Below are 16,146 nucleotides of genomic sequence, written 5' to 3' on the forward strand. Positions count from 1 at the left end.
CAGACGATCATGGCCTCCTTGTGTTGTTCAAGGGGATTAAACACAATTTAAAGGAAGTTTAAAGCTCACACACACACCTTCTTCAGCTGGTGTAAATAAACATGTCGTCCCCATTCATCACGCATTATTTTCTCAAGGTTTTTGTCACAAAAACAACAAAACAACCACTACTACACTATCTATCACATACTCTGAGCCCCTGACACATTGTACAAATCTTTATTATTACTCAAGTTACTCTCTTATGTTTTATTTGCTCCACAACCTTGTTTTCAGTTTGGCTCTGGAGAAGGACTGCCATCTGCTGGTTCACTATGGCAACACCTGTGTGTGTGTGTGTGTGTGTGTGTGTGTGTGTGTGTGTGTGTGTGTGTGTGTGTGTGTGTGTGTGTGTGTGTGTAAATAAGAAGTGAACGTAGTCATGGTGACATCACCCATGGGTTTGTGGCCTGATGTTTTGAAGCATAGACTTCTATACAACCAGAGGAGTCGCCCCCTGGTGGTCAGGAGAGAGAATGCAGCTTTAACACATGAAGCATAGACTTCTATACAACCAGAGGAGTCGCCCCTTGGTGGTGAGGAGAGAGAATGCAGCTGTAACACATGAAGCATAGACTTCTATACAACCACCAGCACACAGACATGCACTTCCAGCTTCTTCACTCCATCATCTCTAAAAGTCATATGTTTGTTTCAGAAGTGGTTTATTTCACAAATTCTATTGTTGTGTACATACAAAATAACAATAAAACAAGAATAATGGAAATGTACAAGCTCTAGTTTATTGGAATTCAAAATCCTGCATAATTTATTCATATTCATACTGTTTATAGTCGGGTTGAGTAACTGAACAGTGATAATAATGATGTGAAATATTTAAAAATCCATCAGAATCATATTTATACCTCATGACTTCATCAGTGGCGGCCGTCAGAGCCTAAACACAATCACAAAAGTTATAGCTATTCTATCATTTAAATTTCTTATTATTTATTTATCCATAATTAAAAGTTATAGCTATTTTATGCGCCCGCCCAGCTGTTAAACAGCTGATTGAGACTATGACTCAGACAGCACTGAAGGCTCAGGTAGAACATCCACGGCCGCCACCGGACTTCATCATTCATCTTCAGACACATCGTATCGTAACACGTGGCTATGTCCTGTGTGTGTTTGTGTAATAACACACTTTCTGTAGTTATTCATCACTATCTCACAGGGACGTGCGGTGTGTCTCTGAACAATGGAGGGTGTCCAGCGTGGCGGTGTGGAGCAGCTCAAAGCTTTAAGTTAGAAGCCTTCACAGCTGAAGAAGAGCCGCTGGACTCTGCTCCACCAACCTGTTTACTACGCGTTAATAAACGTTTACCTGTTGTTTGATCCAAGTTGTTTATATATTTAACAGCCGACTAATGAGCATGTGTTTAACACATCGTATCACGCCAGACGACCTCTACCGATAAACCGAGGTCAACAATCCAACCTAAATATTTAAACGCAACTTATAAAACGTATAAAGTAATAAGGTAACGCTAAACAGCAAATACATTGTACTAGCTTTTATGTTTAGCGCTAGGCTAACGAGCAAAAACAAGAGCAAAAACCTTCATGTGACGCTAGCGTGCTCACAACTTTAGCATGGCTAGCGAACGTTATTGTCTATTCATACGCTTCTCAGTCAACGAGTCATCTCGACATTCCTCCAGAGCAGCAGGAGGAACCTCCTGGTGTTAAGACAGATATGATGATCGAGTTTTGTGCATTTAGCTATTAATTCATTTCATTTTTGCTGTTTACGTTTGCTAAATACCTCCTTATAGCACTTGCGTGCTAGTTAGCTCTACCGCTAACTCGTCTCATGAATCTCAAGCTTGTTCACCGCAGACCAAAGAACACGTTACTGACAGCGTGTCCCCGCGATCAGGACTTCCTCGCGAGCGACTGGTGGCCACCGATGCGGGTTTGAGAGCCGAGAGGCTGCAGAGACACACACAGGACGCCAGTGCGTCCGCGCAGGACGCCAGTGCGTCCGCGCAGGACGCCAGTGTGTGTCTGCAAACCGTGAAATCAAGCATCCAAAATGGCTGTCCTGCTCCAGCAGGTGCTTCTTCTTCTGTGGTTGGATGAAACCTTGTGGAGGAACCGCGGGTGCAGAGGGGTGGTGGTGGGGTGGTGGTGGTGAGGGGGGGGGGCCATGGGGAGGTGGTGCTCAGTGACAGGATGTTGTGCTGGGTTTGCTGTCAGTTCTCAGCCAGCGACAGCGTCAGAGCCGCCTGCAGCGCTGCCTCCTCATCGACGCTGTAGTCCTGAATGAAAAAAGAAGAAACACAACATGTAGTGACTGCAAACCACACAACACAATGTTGAGCAGGAGGTTGAAGTACTTCCATCGTGGAGCTCTAAATACTGAGCTGATGATGAACACTGAACTTGTGTTCCTCCCGTGACGTCTGGCGAGGAGCTTTAAGTTCACTCCTGCTGGCTCTCGGCCGCTTTATTGTGAAACTCTTGGCGCTGAAACAGGAAGCTGTTGCAGCGTTTTGTCCTCCATCCACTGAACTAAACATCGTCTAGAAGTCACAGTCTGACCTGATAGCATTGACAGTGTGTGCGTACAGTACTGCTGCACTCACAACGAAGGTGTCGTAGGAGAACTTGTGCCTGTGGAGGAGGTGCTGCAGGAAGTTGGCGCTCTTGTAGGCGGAGTCTCCCCACGGCATGGAGGAACACACCGGACACACCTGCAGACACAAACACACCGCCGAGAGCAGGGCCGCCGCGTCAGTCCCTGAACGCAACACCACACCAGGACGTAGACAGGAGCTCATCACAGCGGCGTGGACCGCGTGCGCGCATCATGCAGGGTCGTACCACCCGGTGCGGGTCGCTGCGGTGCTGGTCCATGCAGTGCCTCAGCAGCTGCTGCTGGTCCAGACTCCTGGCGCCGCAGAACGGACACATGAACGCTGACCGGTTGGGAACATCGCTGCTGAAACACACACACACACGATGGTGAACACACAGAGTGCGTGTTGTAGGCGTGTGTGTCCCGTGAGCGTGTTGTGTTGTGTTGTGTTGTGTACCTCGCTATCGGCTGCGAGGTCGACTCCACCGAGACGAACTGAGAGCAGAGAGACGACGGATCCTGGAGTTTAGAACAGGAAGCGATGTGAGACCTCATCTTCACCAGAGACACCTGAGACACACACAGACAGAGAGAGAGAGACACACACACACACACACACACACACACACACACACAGTAGGTCAGTACAACACAAAGGCAACATGTTCATGTTGTTTGACTAAAAAGACACATACAGACTATGAACCACAGACACACACACACTGTGAGCCACAGACACTCACACACACTATGAGCCACAGACACACACTGTTAGCCACAGACACACACTGTGAGCCACAGACACTCACACACACTATGAGCCACAGACACACACTGTTAGCCACAGACACACTGTGAGCCACAGACACACACACCTTCTTGCTGCAGCCCCTGCAGGGCGCCTTGTGGGCGGCCAGCTGCTTCTCCAGGCTCCAGCAGCGCTGAACTCTTTTGGGGTCAAAGGGCACGCGGCAGAGCGGGCAGGGGGGCGAGGTCACCTGGAGGCAAGGCCGCAGGCAATCCCCGCAGAACCTGCAGCGGAGACGGAGACACGGAGAACACGGAGAGGACAGTTCTCGCTGAGGCCCAAGAGAACCACGGCAACAGTCACTCTGAGCGTACGCTACACTTACAGCGCTTCCTGTCCACGGCCTCCAGGAGGGAAAGAGCACCAGACTACAAATAACTCAAATGAGTCGGTTCTAGAAATAGAACTGAGGTCTTCTCTTTGTTCTCTTTGCTGTTCTTTTAATTATTCTACAAGCCTTTGAAGGTTCGAGACAATAAAGTCGCGTCTACTCTCCTGCATGAGGTCAACAGCAGCCAATCAGGAGGCAATACGTCATCATGTACCGTGAGAGGAGTCAGAGTGTTTGACAGAGTCAGAGTCAGCTGTCAGGTGTAAACAGCATGTACAGCTGTTAACGCACGCGCTCTCTTTCTTTCATTACACGTGCACGCGCAACAACAACAGTGGTACGTTACGTGTGCGCGCAGCTGGCGATGCTGACGGGCTGGTGGTAGAGCTCCAGGCAGATGGGGCAGGAGAACCGGCTCTCGATGCCCTCCGCCGGGCCGGGCAGCGCGCGGGACCCCGCCATCACTGCGACGAGCCGTCCGGGAGGACGAGCGCGTCAGCTGGACGGACACGGAACAACGTGACGCCACGTGACGTCCACGGAGCGGGGCGGGGCTTCGCCCCCGGAGGAGACGCGCCGCAGGGGGGACATCGGGTCCGCGTCGGCGCTGCTGGAGGACGCGAGGAGATCTGAACCCGCAGGAGGAGCTCACGGGTCCCGCTGGCTGCCAGACCAGCGCTCGTGAACGCTCGTGAACGCTCATGAACGCTCGTGAACGGCACGAGCGGCTTCATCAGCGGCAGCGCGCGCCTCGTGGCTGCAGTCCAGAGACCGGTTCAGAAATGTACGGGAAGCGAGCCGGGCCAAACACCCCGAATAAGAGCGCAGCTGGAGTTTACAATGTGACGACATTTCCACGGCTTTAAACCAAATATTCATGAGCAAACGTCACTTTTAACAAAACTACACTGAAGCATTTGTGTGTTTGATCTTTAAACTCTAATAAAACATGATTATAAGTTATTGATCAGTATCACTGCTACACTTCTACACTCCTGTAGGGACTCTCAGAGCAGCAGCCTGCAGTACCCAGCATGCACCTGGCTGTCTGACGTCATGAACAAACATGGACGACTGAATGGAGAAGCAGTAAAAATAGAATATTTTATTTATTATTGTATTAGGTTGTGTTTGTAAACAGCCTGCTGGACGTTTAGATGAAAACATTCGGAGCGTCGAGCTGCAGCTTCACTTGGTCCTCTGCTCGTCTTCGTCGTCTTCATCCAGCAGGAACTCCCCGATCTCCTCTCTCATGTGGGACCTGCGGGACACAACGGAGAACTGGTTCTGTCCACATTCACTGAGTGACGGCGTCACAACGTGGTTCAAAAGGTTTTAATGTCATGAGCACATGTAACAAAGTCACTTGTTCAATGAGCAGCTCATTCTGCCGTCCTACACACCAAGTTACAGTAAAGCTCAAAAATACGTAGAAATACGGCCCATGACTGATATGACTGACTCGTGCAGTACCGAGTCTGTCCAGCGGGCGTAACGCGGCGCTGCTTTGGTTCTCGTACGGCGTTTTAATTCTGCTCACCTCCTCTTCCTCCTCTGAGCCTCAGACAGGATGTAGAGCGGGAGGAGCTCCACCGACGACTGGAAGAGCGACAAAGAGACAAAGAGACAAAGAGACACAGCGTCAGTCTGAGAGAGAACGCCATGACGCCCTCAGTCTGAGACGCCATGACGCCATCAGTCTGAGAGAGAACGCCATGACGCCGTCAGTCTGAGAGAGAACGCCATGACGCCGTCAGTCTGAGAGAGAACGCCATGACGCCGTCAGTCTGAGAGAGAACGCCATGACGCCGTCAGTCTGAGACGCCATGACGCCGTCAGTCTGAGACGCCATGACGCCCTCAGTCTGAGACGCCATGACGCCCTCAGTCTGAGACGCCATGACGCCGTCAGTCTGAGACGCCATGACGCCGTCAGTGTGTGAGTGAACGCCGTGACGCCGCCACCCACCATGTCCCTGACCGTCAGCTGGCAGCTGTAACACAGCAGCGTCTTCATGTCGCTGCTCTGCGGCTTCCTGTAACACCAGACGGGTGAAAACATGATGCAGAATAATCCATAAATAATGTACAAGTACACTATCAAAACCTTTAGCTATGAAACAATGTAATGAGCAGTGTGTGTGTGTGTGTGTGTGTGTGTGTGTGTGTGTGTGTGTGTGTGTGTGTCCTTGAACTCTTACCTGGCAGACGAGCAGCAGCCCGCACCGCTCGCTGCTTTCCCACAATCCTCTCCTGCTCCAGAGGAGCAGCACGCTGCTGCAGCTTCTGGATGCTGTGGATCTGGAAAAAAACACAGGAAACTAACTTTTAACTAACTAACTAACTAACTAACTAACTAACCTCTAATTAACTAACTAACATCTAATTAACTAACTAACATCTAACACTTTTACACACCTATGGGGTTGTTTTTTTCTGAACCGTGGCTTCCCGCCTGACACTGACCTGCGTCTGGTCTCGCCGCTCCTGGAGGTTTGTTCTGTGAGAGCTGCTCTGAGATCAGCGTGGCCCTGAAGGCTGAAGCGCTCTCTGAAACCAGACGACAGGAAGAAGGAAAACGCCGTTATGAGCGACCCCGCGCTGCTGTGAACAAACACGTCCACAGGACACGAGAACACGCCGCTCTGGAGTTCATCCTGTTCTCTCCCCGCTCGTAGATCCAAGGTCAGTCACCACAAGGTCGTGAAGCGACCCCAGAGGTCGTTTCTCACCTGCAGCCGTGTCCAGAGCGCAGACGCAGAGCAGGCAGCGCTCACAGGGCTCCACTGAGGAGGAGCTCCTACAGGCCGACTGCAGCTTCTCACCGGTCCTGCAGAGCAGACAGCAGAGGTCAGCGACCTCGTGGGGCTCCACTAGGTGTGTGTGTGTGTGTGTGTGTGTGTGTGTGTGTGTGTGTGTGTGTGTGTGTGTGTGTGTGTGTGTGTGTCTTTCTGACCTGTAGATGGCGCTGACGGTGGAGGGGAAGTCCGCCTGCAGCTTGGTGACGAAGCTCTCCGTGAGGCGCTGGATGCTGGACTTGTCCGTCGTCTGCATGGACACAAACATTTACACGTCGTGTAAAACAACCGTCCAGAGCCGAGCTTCTGAATACCAAGCGGGGAGAAGATGTGAAGATTTGGGGCGGCCATGTTTGAGCATCAGCCTCTTTCATTTCCTGCATCCTGGTGATTGTGTGTGCGTCCGTTTGAAGTGGAGTTTACTGTATTCATGCAGAGGTGAACACACAACTGTGCACGAGCAAACTGAGGCCCTGAAGTCATGCAGCTGAGCTTCAGTTCACCCTCGGCGTCGTTTGACAGCTTCCCTTCATCCATTCTTACCTTTCACAATAAAAGCCCGACACACATCCTGCGGCTTCCTCTCACCTTGGTGTCCAGGCCCGGCGTGAAGACGGAGGGCACGCCGAACAGGCGGTTGTAGAAAGCGATCTCCTTGGCCGAGTAGTCCCTCATGGGCCTCAGCAGAGTGACGTCCCCGTACCTGGAGTCCTGGAAACCCTGCGCGCACAAACACACACTCAATGCAACGCAAACGGTGCGCCCGCGAGTCACATTTCACCCGCTAAACGCCGCGGCGTCCGCACCGTGTCCTGAGTCAGCTGCGCTCCTCTGCCCAGTGAGATGCTGGTGAGCAGCTTGACGGCCAGCCGGGTGCAGCTGTCGCCCAGCATCACCTTGCTGTAGCCGCCGGAGCGAGCCGTGTGCACCAGCAGGTGCTGCCTGAGGACACACACACACACACACACACACACACACACACACGCACACACAGAACAGAGTCACGTCGACGCAGCGGTTCTGGAGGCGGAGTCAGTGTTCGACGGCGCGCCGCGTACCGCAGCGTGTTGAGCAGGTCTTCTCTGGCCGTCTGCGTCTCGGCCGAGCCGATCAGCTGCTGCAGGAGCAGCGTGCGGCCCGGAGGCGTGGCCTCCCGCTCGGGGGGCGTGGCAGCTGGGGGCGTGGCAGCCGGAGGCGTGGCCTCCCGCTCCGGGGGCGCCGCCCGGCAGCCCACGCCGTCGCTGTGGTCGGAGCGACCCACGGCCGCTTTGTAGGCGCCGGCCGCTCGCGCCGAAGGGGCCGCCGCCGCCACGACTGAACCGGGAAGGTCCAGAACCTGAGGGGAGGCCGGAGGACACGGTCAGTGACATCCAGGGTGAACCGAGGAGTGTTACCAGTGAACGCTATGCGGACGTGTGACGCGAGATCTACTGAAGGAACGTCTGAGAGCGACAGATGACGGATGTCTCGTCCATAAAACACGCTTCATCACGAGTTACATAAAATACATCTTTAATAATAAAAGGCCGTGCCGGAGAGACAGATACAATTTGTGAATTAAAAAGTGTCATAATTTCAAACTTGCTACGAGGCTGCAGTCTGTCTCTCATCACATGAAAGCAAACAAATCAAAGTTTTAATAGCTTATGGGTCTTAAGAAGTCTCTCTCTGGTTTCCTTTGTGTGTGTGTGTGTGTGTGTGTTAAACTGGCGCCGCCGCCGTGTGGATGACGCCCGCCGCTGCACGCTGACCTGCTCCAGAGGAACCACGAGGAAGGGAAAGCCCGTCGCTTTGAACGCCGCCTGCAGCTCGGCCGCCGTCCTGCGCCTGTCCTCCAGAGGCTGACCGACGGCCCCGCCCTCTGCAGGACACACACACACACACACACACACACACACACAATGACTTCAGTCCTCCTGACACACGTGAGAGTGTTTACATTCAATGCGTCGCTGTTGTATTTACCGTCAATGAAGACGATGCCCGGAGAGAATCTCAGCTTCTTGTGAGCGTTCTGCCTCAAGCCCTAAAGAGCAGGACGAGAGTCAGAGAGAACATCCTCGTTTAGAAGAGGAGGAGGAGGAAGAGGAGGAAGAGGAAGAGGAGGAGGAGAGGCTGCTTTAGCTTAGAAGAAGAGGAGACAGACGACTGAAAGGAGAAGTTTACCTCCTGGACTTGACTGAGCATGGAGCAGGAAGAAGGACCTCCAGATACAGCCAGCAGCACCTACAACACACACCTGTGATTTATGCATGGATTCATGTGTGTGTGTGTGTGTGTGTGTGTGTGTGTGTGTGTGTGTGTGTGTGTGTGTGTGTGTGTGTGTGTGTGTGTGTGTAAAGCTCAGCTCTCACCTTCTCTCCAGGGAAAAGCACTCGGTTTTTTCCCAGCATGGCTCTGAACTTATGGATGAAGTATTCTTTGAAGCATCCCCTGAAGGAGACATGAGCACAGCGTGAGGGAGGCCACGCCCCCAGACAACATGACCACAGCGTGAGGGAGGCCACGCCCCCAGACAACATGACCACAGCGTGAGGGAGGCCACGCCCCCAGACAACATGACCACAGTGTGAGGGAGGCCACGCCCCCAGACAACATGACCACAGCCTGAGGGAGGCCACGCCCCCAGACAACATGACCACAGTGTGAGGGAGGCCACGCCCCCAGACAACATGACCACAGTGTGAGGGAGGCCACGCCCCCAGACAACATGACCACAGCGTGAGGGAGGCCACGCCCCCAGACAACATGACCACAGTGTGATAGAGGCCACGCCCCCAGACAACATGACCACAGCGTGAGGGAGGCCACGCCCACAGACAACATGACCACAGTGTGATAGAGGCCACGCCCCCAGACAACATGACCACAGTGTGAGGGAGGCCACGCCCCCAGACAACATGACCACAGTGTGAGGGAGGCCACGCCCCCAGACAACATGACCACAGCGTGAGGGAGGCCACGCCCCCAGACAACATGACCACAGTGTGAGGGAGGCCACGCCCCCAGACAACATGACCACAGTGTGAGGGAGGCCACGCCCCCAGACAACATGACCACAGCCTGAGGGAGGCCACGCCCCCAGACAACATGACCACAGTGTGATAGAGGCCACGCCCCCAGACAACATGACCACAGCCTGAGGGAGGCCACGCCCCCAGACAACATGACCACAGTGTGATAGAGGCCACGCCCCCAGACAACACTGGTGACATCAGGCAGGTTTAACCATGACGTCATGTGCAGACAGTACATCTCACATGGACCTGATAGCGCATCATACGTGTGTTTGCAGTCTCACCTGCAGAAGGCGTCTCCCGCTCTGATGACCACGGCTGCAGTCGCCTCTTTGCATTTCACACACTTCTTGGAAACACTAATGGAGGAGAACACACACGTTGAGACACACAAAACCTCACACACAGCACAGCTGTAGTGCAGAGACACTGGAGGTTCACTGAGGAGCAGAACTCTGGTCATAACATTCTTGATAAAGAGACGCCATGTTGGCCCACAGCTCTTATAAAGGTGATGCCATCCATTTAGTAGAGGAGATGAGATGACGTCATGAGATGACGTCAACTGGGACAGACGAACACGGCCGTCACTCTTCAGAGAGAAACCATGATGCACTGTTCATGCTAATGAGGACCATCTCATCGTCTACACACACACACACACACGCACACACACGCACGCACGCACATGTACACACCATTACCTACCCGGGCACCTCTGCGCGCGGCAGAGGCTCGTGGTAGACTTCGTCCACCTGACACATGACACCTACACGAGCTCTGAAGAGTCCTGAACCAGAGACCAGGAGACCAGTCTAGGAAACAGGAGACCAGTCTAGGAAACAGGAGACCAGTCTAGCATGAACATAAACATCCGCCCCGCTACTTTATTTACGTGACTACAGCGCGCCGCCGTCTCGTGTGTAAACCGTGTCTCGTTTTGATGACGTAGGGACTCTTCTTCTGGTGTTTCTAGGCGCGTTGGCGCCACCAGCTGGTGTGGAGGCTCAACACAGAGACGCTGCAGTCATTCTTTATGAGAAACTCAGTAAAAGTTTAATATATATTTATTTTTTACTCATTTACCTGCTTTTTCTGTGACACACATGGTTAGTTTATTAACCCTCGAGTGTCTTATTTTTTGTTGAACTGAAAAAAAAACACTAAATGAAATATCAAGTATAAAAAAATTAAGTTCTCATCTTTCACGTGCATTATAGTAAAGTGTTTGGTTTTAACAACTATCGTGAGTATTCTCAGTCTGGCCTGGATGGATCAGACATAATAAACATTCAAACATGTCATTTCGTTTGAGCTCGTCTGAAATTAAATGCAAATGTTGTGGAAAGAAAAATGAGAAAAGTTTTGAGATTCACAGAAAGTGCAGTTTTATTGAAAAGACGTTGTTGAAAGACAAAACGTAACTAAAAAAGGTCTACAACAATTATTACACACAAGTATTTACAGAATGAGAATTCACAATGGTTATGAATATGCGTTGGTGTGCGCTCTAGATCTTGTTGATGCTGGCGGCGGGCAGGGTGGATTTGTCCAGGTCGTCAAAGTAGGCGTGGGTCATGGCCTCGCGGGCCGAGATCCTCTTGGGGGGATTGTAGATCAGCATTTTCTACAGCGCAAGAGGAGGAGAAGAAGGATTCAATTCAAGAATTATTCAAACATTCCCAAAGTCAGTGTAAACCATGAACAATGACACATGTCATCCTACTTTGTTAGTCATCTGGAGGGTTATCTGCATAAAAACACTATTCAAATATTAGATAATTAAATATGGGATGTGTATGGATTGAATAAAATAACAGTCTCATTCATAATAAATTAAAACAACTGCATGGCGCTAGTGTTAAGTTAAACTGCTCTTAGTTCTTCCCTGATATCTATTTTGTTGCTGTGAAAACATAAAACTGGATTTATACAAATCTCACAGAATACCACCATGGTGTGTTCAAATGCAACCTTGTGAAACGCAGCGTTAGAACGTACTTTACTGAACAGAGCCTGAATCATGAAGGAACCTCTGTGTGCTAGCAGTTAGCACCAGTGCTGTTAGCATTACTAGCTCTCCTGTTCACAATGAAACTTTAACAGGATCCACTAGATCTCAAAAATCAAATAGACGGACCATGTGACCCTCCTCTGACGGTCACTAGAGACCTGGACCATGTGACCCTCCTCTGACGGTCACTAGAGACCTGGACCATGTGACCCTCCTCTGATGGTCACTAGAGACCTGGACCATGTGACCCTCCTCTGATGGTCACTAGAGACCTGGACCATGTGACCCTCCTCTGACGGTCACTAGAGACCTGGACCATGTGACCCTCCTCTGATGGTCACTAGAGACCTGGACCATGTGACCCTCCTCTGATGGTCACTAGAGACCTGGACCATGTGACCCTCCCGTTGTGACGCATTTGCTAACATTTTCATCAACTAGGCGACTGACGGCATGTTTGTAATCATGCTAGACAGGATGCACACAACCAGTAGAAGCCTGGAGTCTGAGGTATGGCAAATCAATTCAATCGATCTCCTGATATTAATCAGAAAAGTCTGAATCCCTGTGTTCACTCGGTCCTCACCGCCAGCAGGTCCAGGCCGTTCTTATCCAGGTTCTTCACCATTGAAGACAGGTTGCCAGACTTCCATTTGGGGAAGGTGTTCTTGTAGTCCGGGAGGCTCTCTACTTCAGGCCACACGTCATTGTTCGGGGTCCCCAGAGTCCTGAAGAGCAGAGAGACAGAAGCAGTCAAAGAGGAGCCTCAAGGGACCAGGAGCTTATAGCAAATAATATTTAAGGACACGATGAGGAGAAGAGGGACAAGCAGAGGCTCAGTTATTCACATGTATACTGCTGTAAAGTTTAGACTAGTTGAGGCACCTGCTGACTAAGGGGAGGAGCTTAGTGCTGGCATTAGCCACCTCGTGACAAGCAAAATGGTGGTGTTAAAAAATGAACTAATGGCTAATGTGAACTGGTAACAATGTGCACAGTGGTGCTGAATGTAGCAGCTTGGGCCAGAGACATCACGTAAGGATTCATCACTATTGGCTTAGAGCCCACATGCTTCCAGTTTGGCATCGTTCTATCAGTCAGTTATCACGGGTTTACCTGAAGATCCTGAAGAGCTGGTCTATCTCAGAGTCCCCATGGAACAGAGGCTTCTTCGTGGCGAGCTCAGCGAAGATGGTGCCGGTGCTCCACACGTCCACGGGGGTCGAGTACCGGGGTGAACCCAGGAGCACCTCTGGAGCTCGGTACCAAAGAGTCACCACCTGCAGACACACGAGGGGTTCATGCAGCTCAGCGGTCATTTCAGAGCCCTGAGGGTTAATGATGCGAAACAAATACGCCCATGAGCCTCTGATGCACGCTCACCTCGTGGGTGTAGACCCTGACAGGAACACCGAAGGCCCGGGCGAGGCCAAAGTCGGCCAGTTTGATCACTCCTTTGTTGTCGATCAGGAGGTTCTGGGGCTTCAAGTCCCGGTGGAGGACTCGACGGCAGTGACAGAAGTAGATGCCCTCTAGGATCTGGTACAGGTAGCTCTGAAGACAGAAGGGTCACGACACGGACACACGCTTAGAGCTGAGACACTGACTCATGAAAAGGGTCTGACAGGACTTTTGGTTAATCGTTTTATCTTCAAATGATATGAGGTTTCTGAAAAGATCCGCGCTAAGCCCAATTATTGGTTAAAAAGTAGGATTTATGGATATAAAAGTAGCTTTAGACATAAAATCGCCTGGGGACAGACACTTTAAGTCAGCTTTCATTTAAAAAAGTTAAGTTAATGTGAAAAGGGGCGAGGATAGGGGCGGCTTCATCACAGAGAGAATCTCACGTCGCGTCACAGAGAGCTCAAAGAGCTTCTGCTGTCGGGCGGGTCGAGCTCTGGAAGGACATTAACCGATGACTGCAAATGCAGCATAAACTTAAAGTGACGGTCTTAAGTGGCAGATAGATATCGTTTAAGATGTTTGAACGCATTGTAATGTAATGAAACCTCTGCGTGTTAGCCATTACTGTTACTAGCTCTCCTGCTGTTCATTTCAACAGAGGGGTGTGTGTGTTCCTGTAGGGATCAACTGCAGGCTCTTACACCATCGGGGTCTGCTGGTGGAATATCGGTTCCAACAACGGAAGAGGCTGGGCCACAGTTTTAAAGTCTGTTAACTCTCCTGGAGCTACTGCATGCATTTATTCTGGGTTTATTCCTTTATTCTGCCTTGGATGCTTTCAGAATATCAGAGCAAGTTAGTAGACGAGCTGCCGCGTGGATCCCGTTTAGGACACGAAGCGGCACGTACGCTGACCAGCTCCCCAAATCAGAGACGCGACTGTCCCACTTGAGGATTGTGGGTAATGTCGTACCTCTTCAAGACAACGTGCTGATAAAACTAAGAGAAGTGAATGTCATATAGACTTGTGGCTTCTACAGGAGCATATTCCATTGTCTTACCATCTCATAATCAGTCTTCCTTGGTCTGTAGGAAGTTATGATATTATAGCTAATAGGCAAAGTCCTTCACTGTTTGGCTCCTTTATGACAAACAGCAGTGATACAACTGTCACACTTAGACCCCGAGATGAACTGCTGAGATGAAGCACAGTTACCTTGACCAGCATCGGGTCCATGTACTGGCCAGAGGGGATGGAGTCCAGGTACTTCTTCAGGTCCATGGACAGGAACTCAAAGATGAGGTAGAGACGAGACTCCTGCATCAGCACATCCAGGAGTCTGGGAATCAAACACAACAAATAGCTAAGTCCATATTCGCTCTGTGTGTGTGTGTGTGTGTGTACACACAGAAATAAGATGGAAAATCTCTTTACACTGTTGGACCCTGAGGGTTTACCGTCGCCCCAGAGCGTGCGTACCGTACGACGTTGGGATGCTTGAGCTCCTGAAGCAGAGAGACCTCTCTGACCGCCGTGCTGGGAACGCCCTCCTCTTCACTCTCCAGACGGATCTTCTTCATCGCCACGATCTGGCCTGTGGCCTTGTGCCGGCCCTTATACACCACCCCATAGGTACCTGCAGCCAGCAGAGGAACGCACAGTTATTTCTTTAAATAAAACTAGAATATGGCTTGAGCACATCTCTAATACATTCCACTGCATGTGCATTGCACATCATAGTTAAACACTACAGTTGCTCATGGTTTCTCGGCACAGAAAGCAATGTTTCACCATTTCTGCATGTTTGGTTTGTTACATCTTAATAGTAGAATTACAGATGAACACATCCCATTTACACAGTAACACATGGGCTCATCTGCCATGAGCAGTATGAACATGATCTTTGCTTTACACATGTACAGACGCACACATATATATGAGGTGAGCATTTAGGCCATGCAGTTAAGACTTTATAAAACAATATTGAAATTAAATAGCAGCAGAAACAGAAATACTTTGTTTAATTTGGGGGCTCATTGCTGCTGTAATGCGAAACTTTGAACTGTTTAGTAGTTTTGTGTAGATGTTTTGATAGAAATGTAATTTTCTGATGTCAAACTCGCAGTGTAAAGCACTGAAACTACACTTTTACTTTTACTTAAACCTGTATACCAGGAGTTACTACAAGGCTCATAGTGTTCTGCATGAAGACCACAACCAGTCTGTTAAGACCTGCACTCACACAGGAAGAGGAGCAGCTTGAATCAACGAGGAAAACAATGGAGACAATGAGACCAACCTTCTCCAATCTTCTCTATCTTCAGGTAGTCCTCCATTATTGCCTGTGGAAAGAAACAAAAACGCCATCATGTCAGTCTTTCATCAGCTTCGGGGTTTCCATGTGTTAGCTGTGATTAACTTAAGCCTCCTCTCAGAGGACGTCCGTGTTATTAACATGAAGTTACAGTTGCTTTACTTTACCGTTCACCTAACCGTTAACCACTTAGCTAGCTGAGGTTACATCACAGGCGTTTGACCCGGTGACGAGCAGGCCGACTTAACGTGGCAATAACGAGGCTCGTCTCTTTGGGCCAGCTAACAACTATTCACGTGTGTTTTCTGCCCGTAAGCCCCGGAGAGGTGGAAGGATAACGCGAGGTTAGCTAGACTTGTTCCGTTTCAATCAAGCGACGTTAGCTTAGCTGAAGCTCGCCCAGTCAACGTCACTCGTCTCGGTTCATAGCGGCAGCGGACCGGCTTTCCTGTCCGGATTTAACGGGGCAGCTTCTCAACTACGCCAACACGTCTTTAACTTCACGTCCCAGCCTGTGGGAAAAACAGAATATAAGCAGCGTTACCTGACAGCGCCTCGTTTGGTAGCGTGCGTACTGTCCGTGCTCACACTGCCGCTGGAATGGTGACAGACTCTTTTGAATCGGCCGCAGGAAAGCAGCGGTTCAAAACAGACCAATGAGCTCGTGCGCTGCGGTTCAAAACCCTCCAATCAGGGAGCGGGAAGCTGACACGTGGGCTGAGCGGGAGCCAAAGCGGCAGGAGTTGTTCATATTACCGCCCCGAGTTCTGTCTCCCAGGCAAGGAGCGCCTTCTTCTTCACAGTACTGTAAAAGCTTTACGCGTTGATTGT

General features: G+C 50.6%; 3 protein-coding genes across 5 annotated transcripts; all 3 read right to left on the reverse strand.

Annotated features, from left to right (window-relative positions):
* Positions 1–702: 702 nt before the first annotated feature.
* Positions 703–4,472, reverse strand: LOC137801927 (E3 ubiquitin-protein ligase RNF166). Of its 2 annotated transcripts, none has more exons than XM_068599374.1 (6): positions 4,112–4,472; positions 3,502–3,658; positions 3,084–3,196; positions 2,872–2,986; positions 2,634–2,741; positions 703–2,306 (listed from the first exon to the last, which is right to left on the reverse strand). In XM_068599374.1, the coding sequence occupies exons 1-6, from the start codon at positions 4,225–4,227 to the stop codon at positions 2,241–2,243; spliced, it is 675 nt and encodes a 224-aa protein (XP_068455475.1). In that variant the 5' UTR covers positions 4,228–4,472; the 3' UTR covers positions 703–2,240. The 2 variants fall into 2 exon arrangements, with proteins under 2 accessions (XP_068455475.1, XP_068455474.1); XM_068599373.1 differs by having other exon boundaries at positions 705–2,306; positions 2,872–2,989.
* A 372-nt stretch (positions 4,473–4,844) lies between these two features.
* ctu2 (cytosolic thiouridylase subunit 2 homolog (S. pombe)) lies at positions 4,845–10,503 on the reverse strand. Of its 2 annotated transcripts, none has more exons than XM_068599372.1 (16): positions 10,288–10,503; positions 9,864–9,938; positions 8,917–8,995; positions 8,729–8,788; positions 8,528–8,588; positions 8,314–8,423; positions 7,621–7,898; positions 7,369–7,504; positions 7,151–7,282; positions 6,721–6,812; positions 6,497–6,594; positions 6,231–6,314; positions 5,966–6,065; positions 5,734–5,800; positions 5,306–5,364; positions 4,845–5,026 (listed from the first exon to the last, which is right to left on the reverse strand). In XM_068599372.1, the coding sequence occupies exons 1-16, from the start codon at positions 10,341–10,343 to the stop codon at positions 4,954–4,956; spliced, it is 1,560 nt and encodes a 519-aa protein (XP_068455473.1). In that variant the 5' UTR covers positions 10,344–10,503; the 3' UTR covers positions 4,845–4,953. The 2 variants fall into 2 exon arrangements, with proteins under 2 accessions (XP_068455473.1, XP_068455472.1); XM_068599371.1 differs by having other exon boundaries at positions 6,183–6,314.
* A 439-nt stretch (positions 10,504–10,942) lies between these two features.
* On the reverse strand, positions 10,943–15,975 carry cdk1 (cyclin dependent kinase 1). The gene is made up of 8 exons (XM_068599345.1): positions 15,860–15,975; positions 15,301–15,343; positions 14,481–14,637; positions 14,217–14,340; positions 12,977–13,147; positions 12,710–12,873; positions 12,180–12,321; positions 10,943–11,206 (listed from the first exon to the last, which is right to left on the reverse strand). Exons 2-8 carry the CDS (start codon positions 15,335–15,337, stop codon positions 11,090–11,092), a joined length of 912 nt encoding a protein of 303 aa, XP_068455446.1. The 5' UTR covers positions 15,338–15,343; positions 15,860–15,975; the 3' UTR covers positions 10,943–11,089.
* Positions 15,976–16,146: the final 171 nt, after the last annotated feature.

Source organism: Clinocottus analis, unplaced genomic scaffold (genome assembly GCF_023055335.1).
Source record: "Clinocottus analis isolate CAN_PGR_092001 unplaced genomic scaffold, fCliAna1.0.p SCAF_46, whole genome shotgun sequence".
Classification (NCBI taxonomy): Eukaryota; Metazoa; Chordata; class Actinopteri; order Perciformes; family Cottidae; genus Clinocottus; species Clinocottus analis.

What these genes read in the sequence shown, in the direction of transcription:
- LOC137801927 (XM_068599373.1), bottom strand. Translation starts at nt 4,227, where the DNA reads ATGGCGGGGTCCCGCGCGCTGCCCGGCCCGGCGGAGGGCATCGAGAGC. An exon ending in ACCTCGCAGCCGATAGCGAG is followed by an intron (nt 2,990 to 3,083) that starts GTACACAACACA and finishes TGTGTGTTTCAG; the next exon opens with CAGCGATGTTCCCAACCGGT. An exon ending in GCAGCGACCCGCACCGGGTG is followed by an intron (nt 2,742 to 2,871) that starts GTACGACCCTGC and finishes TTGTGTCTGCAG; the next exon opens with GTGTGTCCGGTGTGTTCCTC.
- ctu2 (XM_068599371.1), bottom strand. Translation starts at nt 10,343, where the DNA reads ATGTGTCAGGTGGACGAAGTCTACCACGAGCCTCTGCCGCGCGCAGAG. An exon ending in CGCTCTGGACACGGCTGCAG is followed by an intron (nt 6,315 to 6,496) that starts GTGAGAAACGAC and finishes GTCTGGTTTCAG; the next exon opens with AGAGCGCTTCAGCCTTCAGG. An exon ending in AGAAAAAAACAACCCCATAG is followed by an intron (nt 6,066 to 6,182) that starts GTGTGTAAAAGT and finishes GTTTTTTTCCAG; the next exon opens with ATCCACAGCATCCAGAAGCT.
- cdk1 (XM_068599345.1), bottom strand. Translation starts at nt 15,337, where the DNA reads ATGGAGGACTACCTGAAGATAGAGAAGATTGGAGAAG. An exon ending in TGGACCCGATGCTGGTCAAG is followed by an intron (nt 13,148 to 14,216) that starts GTAACTGTGCTT and finishes TTCTGTCTTCAG; the next exon opens with AGCTACCTGTACCAGATCCT. An exon ending in CAGCTCTTCAGGATCTTCAG is followed by an intron (nt 12,322 to 12,709) that starts GTAAACCCGTGA and finishes TCTGCTCTTCAG; the next exon opens with GACTCTGGGGACCCCGAACA.